At 44.0% G+C, this 13,481-nt stretch overlaps 1 protein-coding gene across 3 annotated transcripts; it reads left to right on the top strand.

Annotated features, from left to right (window-relative positions):
• The first annotated feature begins 3,630 nt into the window (after window positions 1-3,630).
• Window positions 3,631-12,969, top strand: nkiras2 (NFKB inhibitor interacting Ras-like 2). Of its 3 annotated transcripts, none has more exons than XM_080213434.1 (4): window positions 3,631-3,708; window positions 8,222-8,330; window positions 10,556-10,797; window positions 12,579-12,969. In XM_080213434.1, the coding sequence occupies exons 2-4, from the start codon at window positions 8,237-8,239 to the stop codon at window positions 12,813-12,815; spliced, it is 573 nt and encodes a 190-aa protein (XP_080069560.1). In that variant the 5' UTR covers window positions 3,631-3,708; window positions 8,222-8,236; the 3' UTR covers window positions 12,816-12,969. The 3 variants fall into 3 exon arrangements, with proteins under 3 accessions (XP_080069560.1, XP_080069558.1, XP_080069559.1); XM_080213432.1 differs by having other exon boundaries at window positions 3,641-3,773; XM_080213433.1 differs by lacking the exon at window positions 3,631-3,708 and having other exon boundaries at window positions 5,394-8,330.
• The last annotated feature ends 512 nt before the right edge of the window (window positions 12,970-13,481 follow it).

The following is a 13,481-nucleotide window of genomic DNA, read 5'->3' as shown; positions in this document are numbered from 1 at the left end:
GCTTGCATCCGGCCAGCGGAGGGCAAGAGAGTCCCTACTACACAAATTACCACTGACCTCCCGAGCTGTTGGAGGACCAATACTGGCTGGTACTGGCACGACAGCCTGATACCATGGTTAGTACTCACATAGGCAACACCTGGCACTATGGTAATTACATTGCTAGCATCACCAGTATAAATAATACGTGGCACCATGGCACTGATGCTTAGCCCCATCATAGGCGATGCCTGGCACCATGCAATTGATGGTAATCATAGAATCACGTTCTCCCCATGCCTATGTGGGTTTCCTCCCACAGTCCAAAAGGACTGTTGGTTATATGTATTGACCATGCTAAGTTCTCCCTCCGTGTACCAGAACAGGCGCCAGAATGTGGCAACCAGGGGATTTTCGCAGTAACTGCATTGCAGTGTTAATGTAATGACATTAATAAATAATCTTAAACTTACCAGCAGAAACAATGCCTGGCACCATTCCACTGATACTTAGCATACAGGCAATGTCTGACACCGTGGCACTGATAATAGTCATGGAATCCCTACATTGCAGAAGGAAGTTATTCAGTCCATCGTGTCTACACCAACTCTCTGACAGAGCATTTTACCCAGCTCTATTGCTGGAACCCCACGCATTTACCCAACTAATTCCCCTAACCTACACATCTACCTACACTGGGAGAATAAGGAGCAATTTAACATGGCCAGTCCACCTAACCTGCATATCTTTGGAGTGTGGGAAGAAACCAGAGCACATGAAGGAAACTCATGCAGACATGGGGAGAACATGCTAACTCCACACAGTCAGTCACCCAAGGTTGGAATCAAACCTGGGTCCCTGGTGCTGTGAGGCAGCAGTGTTAACCAGTGTTAACTGCTGAATGACACTTCTTAGCACCGACATAGAAAATGCCTGCCACCATGGCACTGATGGTAATTGCACAGTCTGGCATCGGCACTAGTAGTAATTATGCATTCTGGCATAATGGCATCAATGGTAATTACACCACCCACCATCAACATTTGGCACTACCAGCATTGACAATGTCTGACATCATGGCATTCTTGATAATTGCACTGCCTGGCACTACCACCATAGACAGTGCTGGTGCCATGTATTGATGGAAATTGCGCCATCTGGCATTACTAATATTGACAATATTTGGTGCAATGACTCTGATGGTAATCACATAGCCTGGCACTAACAGTAATTGCACTGCCTGGCACCAACACTACTAACATAGGCAATGCCTGGCACCGATGATATTTGCAATTAGGGATGGGCAATAAATGCTGGGCTAGCCAGTGACACCGACACCCTGTGAAAGAACAATTTAAAAAAATCCAGGCACTGGCACTACCACTACCATTAAAACTACTGGTAATAACACTGTCACTACTTGAATAAGCGCTGATATGACTGCTATGGTCTTTGTATGGTCTGACTCTACCATTACAAGCATTGACAATGGCAGATATTCGCACTGCTGGCATAGGCACAGCTTGGCAATATCACTGCCTAATATTATTCCTTCATATTAACACCAGCTTATCAGAGGTGCTGGTACAGGCTGTGAGTTACTTTGCATGTTTGAGTTATTTGTGCTATGAACACCATCAAAAGGCAATAAATTGTGAATGTGATTTTTAAAAAATTGATACATTTATTTTGTTTTGTGCTGTTCCATTTTTTCCCTCTTCTAAAGGTGCTGACTCATTCTCATGGTCAATATCTACCTTCCAATATATAAGTCAGTGTCAGAACTTTAGTTGATTTTCAGTGCATCACAACTGAATTCAATTCCATTCAAGTCCATATTACAACTAAATCAATTCACTATATAACAATCAAGAGCAGGAACCATGCAGACTTAATCTTTATGTAATTGGGCAATGGTGGGAGGCGGGGAGGTGGCAGAGGTGTGGATGTGATACTGTTGAACATTGCACGCTGAGTAAAGTCGCCATAGTCCCATAGGCTGCTTTCCCCTTTGACGGGGGCGGCACGGTGTCATAGTGGTTAGCACTGCTGCCTTGCAGCTCCAGGGATCCAGGTTCAATTCTGGCCTTGGATGACTGACTGTGTAGAGATTGCACGTTCTCCTGGGTTTCCTGCAGGTGTTCCCGTTTCCTTCCACAGTCCAAAGATATGCTGGTTAAGTTGATTGGTTATGCTAAATGGCCACTTAGTGTCAGCAGGACTAGGAGGGTAAATATGTGGATTACGGGGTTAGGAGATAGGTGGGATTGTGATTGGTGCAGACCTGATGGGCTGAATGGCCTCCTTCTGCACCGTAGTGATTCTACGTTCAGCTTAGGTGAATTGGCCATGCTAAGTTGTCTGTTGGTGCCCCAAGATGTGTAGGTGAGATGGATTAGCCATGATGAATGCATGATGGGGAACAGGGGGTGCTGGGCCTGTCAAAGAATCAATGTAAACTTGATGGGCTGAATGACCTCTTCTGCACTGTAGAGATTCTATGTACAGCAACCACAGTGTACTAGTGGGGGAATTGCTGACTGAGTGTTGTGCCTTTAATTTGAATATAAATTACCTAGTCAATCCTATACACCAATGAGTTGCTAAGGAAGCTTTTGCTTAGCTTAAATGGCCTAAAAATAGAGAAGCTTTGAATTGAATTGATGTAATGACATTTTTATTTTGATGTCAGCATTTACCTGAGTCAGGTTGTGGGTTCAAGTCTCACTCCAAAGACTTAATTGTAAAAATCAAAACTGGCATTTCAGCACGGTACTGAATGCTGCACTGATGGATGAGATGTTAAATTAAGACCATGTCTGCGTTCTCTGAGGTACTATCCTGAAGGCAACCAGGATAGTTACCTCTGGTATTCCATCCAATATTTATCCCTCAATCAACACAAAGGCACAGTGTCACAGTGGTAGTGCTGCTGCCTCATAGCACCAGGAACATGGGTTCGATCCCGGACTTGGGTCTAACTGGAGTTTGCATGTTCTTCCCATATCTGCATGGGTTTCCTCCAGATGCACTGGCTTCTTCCCACAATCCAAAAATGAGCAGATTAGGTGGATAGGCCATGCCAAATTGTTCCTTGGTGTTCAAAGATATGCAGGTTAGCGAGATTAAAGGGGAAAATGCGTGGGGTTACGGGGCAAGTGCAGAGAGTGGGCCTGGGTAAGATGCTTTTTCAGTGGAGTCGGAGCAGATTCGATGGGCTGAATAGCCTCCTTCTGAACGGTAGGAGTTCTACGAACACCTCAAACACGGATTATACACTCATTAGCTCATTGTTGTCTCTGGGAACTTACTGTGCACAAATTGGCTGCTGCATCTCCTACTTTACAACAAAGTGGCCAAGTACTCAATTGGCTTCAAATTTGGGACAAATGTTGTGAAAGGTGCTATGTAAATGCAAGTCTGTCTTTCTGGGGAAGAAACAATGCAATTGGTGAGGTATTGGCAACAACAAAAAAATGTTGGATCTAAATAACGTCCAAAGTGATTCATGCATATCAATAGAAGATCAAGTCTTCACTGAAGTGAAAGGGTGGCGAGTTCTCCTCCGGGCCTGGTGAGGGCGCTGTGTGTGGAGCTGAGCGTGGGGCTGGGGCAGGGTTAAAGTCTGTCCCGCGCGATCTTGTTGTTTGTTTGACAGCAGAAGGCCAGGTTTGTGAGTGAGGGGAGAGCAGCCTGTTTACTGGAATCCCTTAATCGGAATCAGCCTAAGTATTCTTCATTCCTTACTCTCTATTTATTATTTGTAAATCAGGAAGAGATTGGAACCTCACAGGGTAGGAATTATTGACCTGTCTGTTCAGTGCTTTGTTTGTTCACAGATCATCCTGAGAGTGTCTTTCTCCAATTTTCATAAAGCCTTTTATTTAGTTTTTATTATTTTCAGTTGTGGCTCAATGGGTCTTGCCTCTGGGTCAGAAAGCTGTATGTGTTCAAGTCCCCCTCCAGAGACTTGAGCGCAAGAATCCAGGCTGTTCTCCCAGTGCAGTCATGATGTGGGTATGCCGGCGTTGGACTGGTGTAAACACAGTAAAAAGTCTGACAACACCAGGTTTTAGTCCAACCTATTTATTTGATAATATACTCACAAGCTTTCGGGGTTAGTCCCTTCGTCAGGTGAATGGAGAGTTCTGGCCTCAGACAGAGCATATAAAGCACAGACAGTTTAGAGATTACTGATTAGAATGCGAATCCTTACACCTAACCTGCTGTTCAAGACCTGAAGTGGCTGATAATGTGAGTGGAAGGAGCACTGATCACAGTTTAAAGAGATGTGTATTGTCTCCAAACAGTACAGTAAGTGAGGTTTTGCAAACCCAGGCAAGTCACGGGGGTTACAGATAGTGCATATGGTGCTCGACTCATAGATCGGCAGTTCCGATGCGCCACAGCGAAAAACCGCACTGATCTCCTCAGAAGGCAAACACAGGACACAGTGGACAGAGTACCCTTCGTCGTCCAGTACTTCCCCGGAGCGGAGAAGCTACGACATCTTCTCCGGAGTCTTCAACATATCATTGATGAAGACGAACATCTCGCCAGGGCTATCCCCACACCCCCACTTCTTGCTTTCAGACAACCACACAACCTCAAACAGACCATTGTTCGCAGCAAACTACCCAGCCTTCAGGAGAACAGTGACCACAATACCACACAACCCTGCCACAGCAACCTCTGCAAGACATGCCGGATCATCGACATGGATACCATCATCACACGTGAGAACACCATCCACCAGGTACATGGTAAATACTCTTGCAACTCGGCCAACATTGTCTACCTGATACGTTGCAAGAAAGGATGTCCCGAAGCATGGTACATTGGGGAGACCATGCAGACGCTACAACGGATGAATGAACATCGCTCGACAGTCACCAGGCAAGACTGTTCCCTTCCTGTTGGCGAACACTTCAGTGGTCACGGGCATTCAGCCTCTGACCTTCGGGTAAGCATTCTCCAAGGCGGCCTTCACGACACACGACAGCGCAGAGTCGCTGAACAGAGACTGATAGCCAAGTTCCGCACACATGAGGACGGTCTCAACAGGGATCTTGGGTTCATGTCGCACTATCTGTAACCCCCGTGACTTGCCTGGGTTTGCAAAACCTCACTTACTGTACTGTCTGGAGACAATACACATCTCTTTAAACTGTGATCAGTGCTCCTTCCACTCACATTATCAGCCACTTCAGGTCTTGAACAGCAGGTTAGGTGTAAGGATTCGCATTCTAATCAGTAATCTCTAAACTGTCTGTGCTTTATATGCTCTGTCTGAGGCCAGAACTCTCCATTCACCTGACGAAGGGACTAACCCCGAAAGCTTGTGAGTATATTATCAAATAAATAGGTTGGACTAAAACCTGGTGTTGTCAGACTTTTTACTGTGCTCCCAGTGCAGTACCAGGGGAACGATTTTGATTTGATTTATTATTGTCACATGTACTAGAATACAGTGCAAAGTATTATTTCTTGTGTTCTATACAAAGATTACTGTTCGTAGAGGAGAGGGAGAGGATGCGGAATGTAGTGTTACAGCCATAGCTAGGGTGTAGAGGAAGACTGCTACATGGTCAGAGATGCTGTCTTTCTAAAGTTTAAAGCTTATTTATTAGTGTCACAAGTAGGCTTACGTTAACGCCGCAATTAAGCCACTGTGAAAATCCCCTAGTCGCCACACTCCAACGCCCGGTTCGGGTACACCGAGGGAGTATTCAGCATGGCCAATGCACCTAACCAGCACATCTTTTGGACTGTGGGAGGAAACCGGAGGAAACCCACAGAGACATGAGAAGAACGTGCAGACTCCACACAGCCAGTGACCCAAGCCAGGAATCGAACTTGGGTCATTGGTTATGTGAGGCAGCAGTGCTAATCACTGTGCCACCCTAAGAGATGCAATGCTCGATCTGGAAGGCCCTGTCTTCCTTTCTCAGGTGGATATGTAGTTTCCAGTGGCAGGGGAATTCTCCCTACTGCCCTGGTCGATATTTGTCCCTCGGTTGATGTCACTAATGCAAAATAAAATCCCTGATTGTTAGTCTTTCTCATTTTTCCAACATCTGACTTTATTGATTTATCACTCGTACTCTGTGCTTTTGCCTGTTGTATTCTATCTCTTGTCTTCTCTTTATTTACGCATTTCTGTTAGGTTTGTACATTCATTTTTCCTCGGTTGCTGTTTTCAATTTGCTCAGTGTTCATTTTATCAGCCTTGGCTTTCAGGCCAAGCTTGGAGGAAGAGAGAAAGATGGGTTGATTTAGGTTTGATGGGGGCAGAGCAGCTGAGTGTGTCTCAGTTTTTGCCCTTGGTTTTACTCCGAGGAAAAAGGAGGATTTGGGACAGGGAGGCTGAGCAGACCAAGACTTTATCTCATAGAAACTTATGAAATTCCAACAGGGTTAGACAGGGTGGATTCTGAAAGAATGTTCCTGATGGTGGTGTATCCAGAACTAGGCGTCATTGTTTGAGGACAAGGGGCAAATCTTTTAGGACTGAGGTGACGAGAAATTTCTTCACCCAGAGAGTGGTGAATCTGTGGAATTCACAAACCACAGAAAGTAGTTGAGGCCAAAGCATTGTCGGATTTCGAGAACAAATTAGATAGCTCTTGGAGCTAATGGGATCAAGGAATATGGGAAGGAGACAGGATAAGGATATTGACTTTGATGATTAGCCATGATCACAATGAATGGTGGAACTGGTTTGAAGGGCCGAATGGCCTATTCCTGCTTCTTTTTTTTTGTTTTTATGACTTGATGCTGAAGGGGGGGCACAAAACAGGATGTAAAAATATAAATATATAAAAATGAATAGCAAACTGAATGCATGAATAGTGAACAAAAGGCAACTGACGTTTTTTTCTGTATAATTGATTGGGATGTGACTAATTTATTGTAATCAGGTGGTTGAGGAGATCTTGTTGCATGTGGGCAACAGCCCTGCTTCTGAGTTGGAAGCTCAGGGTTTGAGTTTCACACCAGGATTTGATGGCCATGAAAGGTGGCTCCATAAGATGGTCAAACAGTTTGATTATCAACCTGCAAAATCCTTCCAACATGTGCCAAAGGCAGGCAGCAGGAGCAGGAGAGATTTCCAGTCAGCCATGTGATGGAAAGAATGTTGGAACCTTCACCATCACTATTCATAGCTCCAGCCTACAACATGTCTGTCAATGTGCATGTTGGCACAACAACTCAGACTTCCTAAATGAACTGTAATACACACACAATCGTGGTGAGGACAGATTGACCATGTTAATGAGTATCAGCATTTGTAACAGTTATTTTTATACCTCAATCATCTAGCATGTTGGCGGGGGCCTTCCCTTCGCTCAGCACAAATAACGGACATTGTTGGATGGAACTTTGTGGATAATCAGTCACCAGCCACCCTTGTTCCATCCTCACCACCTCACTGCACTTAATCTGACAGGTATTTCTTGAAATCTGATGACTTGAGTTTGCCTATCAAATTCCCAGTATGTTCAGAGAAGACTCAAGTTTCTCTATAAAACTATTAAAGCAAGGTATTCAATTGCTGGCACATCAAATCCTGCCCAACTCCAAGCCAAAATTCGGAAATGTGTGTAAAGTAAATCCTCCCAAAAATTACTGACCAATAAGATAAGAATTACTGATGCTGAAACTCTGAAAAATTAACTAAAATATGAGCTGAATTTTGACAGTTTGCGCAAAACTAAACCAACTCAGCCAGTTGGTGGATAATGAAGAGTGCAGATAATCAAGGTTCCATAAAGATTTCCAGCATTTAGGATGTTTTCCCCCTATTTCTTGAACATTTGGAATCGAACAACACAAGAAAGCATATTTTGCTTATGCAATTAGTCCCATTTCCCTGTTCCCTTAATGCACAACACTGAAAGATTTTCCTTTCCAAGTGTATTTCTAATTCTCTTCTGAAAGTTACTGTTGAATCTACTTCTGCCACCCTTTTGGGCAGCACATTTCTAACCACTGTAACAATATTATCAAACGCACTGTTCTTCAGTAAGTGGTGTTGATGACATTGCCACATTATTCCTGCAATCTTTGTGCTGTGTGAATTCGATTATGCCACTTGCAAGCCCAGAATACTGAAGATGCAACTGTTTTAAATCTGATTCTAGTTATTGAAGTTCTTCATATGCTTTGTGCTGAGCATTATTAAATATTTTCACTTCTTTTGTGTTGTACATTACCTACTTCTCCTTACTTGTGTTGACAGTTCCAGAACAGTAAGATGGGGAAGAGTTGTAAGGTAGTGGTTTGTGGCATGGCATCAGTTGGAAAAACTGCCATTTTGGAACAGCTTCTGTATGGAAACCATGTTGTTGGTGAGTGCAGAACGAAAAAAAATCCTGTTGTATTTACAACCTTCCTGTGCCTTTCACTAGAATGTGTATAGGGAAAGATTTATTTCATGGTGTGTTGGCATACCCTGAAATGTTAAGATCCGATGTAAGTTTAAGTTTATTCATTAGTGTCACAAGTAGGCTTACATTAACACTGCAATGAAGTTCCTGTGAAAATTCCATGGTTGCCACACTCTGGCGCCTGTTCGGGTACACTGAGGAAGAATTTAGCATGGCCAATGAACCTAACCAGCATGTCTTTTGGAATGTGGGAGGAAACCCGCACAGACGTTGGGAGAACATGCAGACTCCACACAGCCAGTGACCCAAGCTGGGAATCGAACCTTGTCCCTGGCGCTATGAAGCATCAGTGCTAAGCACCGTGTCACCTTGCTTGGTTTTGAAGTCGAAGCCCAAGATCAGCCATGATTGCACTCAACGGTGGTGCAGATCCTTCAGATTGTAAGCTCCTATTTCTGTGTTCTTGTGTTATCTTATTGCTATTTGTTGGACTTTGCCATGTGCACATTGGCTGTTGTGTTTGCCTGCTTACAATAATGAATACAAGTTCAAAAATATTTATTTGCCCATGAAGCATTTCGGAAAGTCCTAACATTGTTTATGATGCTGTAGAAGTTCTTTTATTTTACAAACTATATTTTAACATCTGGGACATTGAAGAAAAGCAGTAATACAACATTGGTTTTATTAGTCTGGTGCATGACACACAAGAACATAAGAAATGAGAGCAAGAGTTGACTAGAGTCATAGAGGTTTACAGTATGGAAACAGGCCCTTCGGCCCTACTTGTCCATGATACCTTTGTTTTAAACACCTAAGTTAATACCAATTGCCTGCATTTGGCCCATATCCCTCTACACCCATTTTACTCATGTAACTGTCTAAATGCTTTTTAAAAGACAAAATTGTACCCGCCTCTACTACTACCTCTGGCAGCTTGTTCCAGACACTCACCACCCTCTGTGAAAAAATTGCCCCTTTGGACACTTTTGTGTCTCTCTCCTCTCATCTTAAACCTATGCCTGCTAGTTTTAGACTCCCCTACCTTTGGGAAAAGATATTGACTGTCTAGCTGATCTATGCCCCTCATTATTTTATAGACCTCTATAAGATCACCCCTCAGCCTCCTACACTGCAGAGAAAAAAGTCCAAGTCTATCCAGCCTCTCCTTATAACTCAAACCATCAAGTCCCCATAACGTCCTAGTAGACTTTTCTGCACGCTTTCTAGTTTAATAATATCCTTTCTATAATAGGGTGATCAGAACTCCCAACTCCTGTATTCAGTGCTCTGATCAATGAAACCAAGCATGCGGAATGCCTTCTTCACTACTCTGTCCACTTGTGACTCCACTTTCAAGGAGCTATGAACATGTACCTCTAGATCTCTTTGTTCTGTAACTCTCCCCTATGCCCTACCATTAACTCAGTAAGTCCTGCCCTGGTTCATTTTACCAAAATGCATCACCTTGCATTTGTCTAAATTAAACTCCGTCTGCCATTTGTCAGCCCACTGGCCCAATTGGTCAAAATCCTGTTGCAATTGGAGATAACTTTCTTCACTGACTACGATGCCATCAATCTTGGTGTCTGCAAACTTACTAACCATGCCTTCTACATTCTCATCCAAATCATTAATATAAATGACAAATAACAGTGGACCCAGCACTGATCCCTGAAGCACACCCCTGGTCACAGGTCTCCAGTTTGAAAAACAACCCTCTACAACCACCGCCGGCTTTTGTCAAGAAGCCAATTTTGTATCCATTTAGATACCTCACCCTGGATTCCGTGAGATTTAACCTTATGCAACAACCTTCCAAGAAAACTCTCAAGTTTACTTTGCCACTCATTAAGGTCACAGCCAATCTACCTTAACTTCACTTTTCCTGTCCTATCCCATATCAGTAATTTGATTTCCTTAACGTTCAAAATCCTTATTAATTTTGGCCTTGCATACATACTCAATAATTAAGCATTTGCAGCTCCCCGCAGTAGAGTATTCCAGAGATTCACAATCCCATGAGTGAAGAAATTCCTCCTTATCTCAAATGCTCAAATCCTCACTCTGAGATTCTCAATGTTGAGACTTTTCAGCCAAGGGAAAAGGCCTCTCAGTAGTATCCTGTCAAGTTCTCTACGAATTTTATAAACATGCCCTGATCATCTTTTTATTTTCCCCAAAAGGTTCCGAGACAAATGAAACCCTGGAAGATATCTATGTTGGCTCTATAGAGACAGACCGTGGTGTCCGGGAGCAGGTGCGCTTTTATGACACAAGAGGCTTAAGGGAAGGCGTTGAGCTTCCCAAGCACTACTACTCCTTTGCTGATGGGTTTGTGTTGGTATACAGCATAGACAGCCGGGAATCCTTCAAACGAGTTGAAGCCCTCAAGAAGGAAATCGACAGGTCCCGCGATAAGAAGGAGGTACTGTGATAGACATTGTTTTGTGGCCCTACGATCAAAACATTTCCACATTCCTTTGTCCTCGGCTAAAATAATTTGGGTATTTCCCTTTGTTAAATGGTTTTCAATAACACTTTATGCTGTCTGAACATAGAAATCGTAGAAACCCTACAGTACAGAAAGAGGCCCTTCAGCCCATCGTGTGTGCACCGATCATAATCCCACCCAGGCCCTACCCCCATATCCCTACATATTTTACCCACTAATCCCTCTAACCTACGCATCTCAGGACACCAAGGGGCAATTTTAGCATGCCCAATCAACCTAACCCGCATATCTTTGGACTGTGGAGGAAACCGGAGCACTCGGAGGAAACCCATGCAGAAATGAGGAGAATGTGCAAATTCCAAACAGACAGTGACCCAAGCCAGTCTGTTGAATAAAGAACTGCACTTCAACTGTAAATTGTTGGAAAATACTGTATTGGTGACATTCCTTTTTTTCAATGAGGGATGTTGGTACAGAAGAATGGGAGAGCTCTACCACTTTTGTCAGTATCAAGCACATTCCAGTCCCAGAAAAATAGCCCAAATGTACCAACAGGCATTCCACACACAAACTATTCAGATATGAATGTGAGATACGAGATGGAAAAAGGCAATGTAGAATCACAGAATCCCTAACAGTGCAGAAAGAGGCCATTGGATCAATCAAGCCTGCACTGACAACAATCCCACTCAGGCCCTGTTCCTGTAACCCCACGTCTCTACCCTGACATTTAGGCGCAATTTAACATAGCTGGTCAATCTAATCTGCATATGTTTGTACTGTGGGAGGAAACCCAAGCAGACACAGGGAGAACATGCAAACTCCACATAGACAGTCACCTGAGGCCAGAATTGAACCTGGCTCCTTGGCGCTGTGAGGCAACTGTGCTAGCCACTGTGCTGCCCACTGTTAGTCCCCCAAGCACATCTCTTCCACAGACCATGTACAATTATCATGGACTCTGCCCAGCATAGTTAAACTTCCTGTTCCTTGGTCTCAAAAAGAAATGAAGTAAACATCCAGTGAGACTGCCCATTGCAGACAGTTTGTGTGCTGTGTCTTCAGCCCAAAAGGTGCCCTTCATTCCATATCACTCAGGACTCTTGCAGCCAGTAGCGGTAAAGTATGCCATTGCGTCTCTGTGCCACATAGACCCTATGCCTGACATTTTAATGAGGTTGTGTGTAGTTTTCCTGCCAATAATTCATACACCTTGAGAGCCAGTCAGCTGAGCCATGCCCAGAGTAAGTCCACTATGTTCACAAAATTCAACCTGCCACTTAGCTTACCAAGGTGAAATATTCTGCGCCAGGCTCTATAATCTGTAGATGTATCATAGAATACTCCAGTAGTTGAGGCGGCCACTTGGCCCATCGTGCCTCTTACTGTGCCAATATTATCCCAAAGTAAAGGTGGAGTTGGTGAATTGGATGGCCACCTGAGGGAAGAAACCTGGCGGGCTATGGGCTGGAGCTGGGGAATGGGACTGAGGGAGCTAACTTGGCACAAATCAACGATTAAATCTCTGGTCTCCCTGGCTCGGTTCCACACACGGCAGTGCATTTATCAGCGGAATCATCCAGAAAGCTCCCGAATCACTTTGCTCCATGACTTTCATCCTGAAATAATATTACCCTGTCTTTGCTTTTAAGTTTTTCTCAAAATCAACAACACTTGCGCCAACGTTCAAGTGTTTCGAAAGCTTTGAATGTGTGTTGGCATTAAAGGCTCTCTCTCCCTGGGTCTTTCTGTAGGTGACGATTGTAATTCTGGGCAACAAGTGTGACCTCCAGGAGAGCCGACGAATGGATCATGATGCTGTTCAACACTGGGCAAAGTCAGAGAAGGTTAAGCTGTGGGAAGTTTCCGTGGCAGAGCGCAAGACTCTGATCGAGCCATTTGTCCATCTGGCCAGTAAGATGACACAACCTCAGAGCAAGTCCACTTTCCCACTCAGCCGGAAAAAGGGGAGCGGCTCAATTGACAGTTAATACACTGACTGAAGTGCAAAGGTTCCATTTCAATGCCATAACTTTATTCCATTCCTGCAAAGCATTTGTCCGTTGAGAAAATTCTATACTTATTTATGTTGCTAATCTTCTGTCCTCAGTCATATAATAAATGTTCTATTTATATTGAGCCTCATTGAAGTGTAATCTTAAAAATATAAATGTGCTACTTTTGAAGTGCTTTTACTGTTATTGTGTAGGCCAGGGGTCTCCAAACTCTAACCTGGATGTGGCCTGCAGGCCGTAGTTTGGAGACCCCTGGTGTAGGCGAAAGCTATTAAAGGTTGGAGACTTGATTAGAAGAATCAAAGAATTCCTACAGTGCGAAAGGAGGCCATTTGTCTCATCAAGCCTGCACTAACAACAATCCCCATTCAGGCTGTATCCCCATACACATCTTGGGACACTAAAGGGCAATTTGTCAAGGCCTATCCACTTAAGCTGCAAATCTGTGGGAGGAAACCAGAGCATCCGGAGGGGACCCACACAGACACAGGGAGAACATGCAAACTCCATACAGACGGTGACCTGAGGCTGGATTTGAACCTGCGTTCCTGGTGCTGTGAGGCAGACTGTGCCACCCTGTTGGAAGGAAAGAGTCAACTAAAATTTATATAGAATTGTCTGTATGTAGCAGACAAGGTCAGT

Source organism: Carcharhinus amblyrhynchos, chromosome 27 (genome assembly GCF_965287045.1).
Source record: "Carcharhinus amblyrhynchos chromosome 27, sCarAmb.v2.hapA, whole genome shotgun sequence".
Classification (NCBI taxonomy): Eukaryota; Metazoa; Chordata; class Chondrichthyes; order Carcharhiniformes; family Carcharhinidae; genus Carcharhinus; species Carcharhinus amblyrhynchos.
Note: the sequence above shows the minus strand (reverse complement) of the source record. Positions and strands in the feature narration are given on the sequence as shown.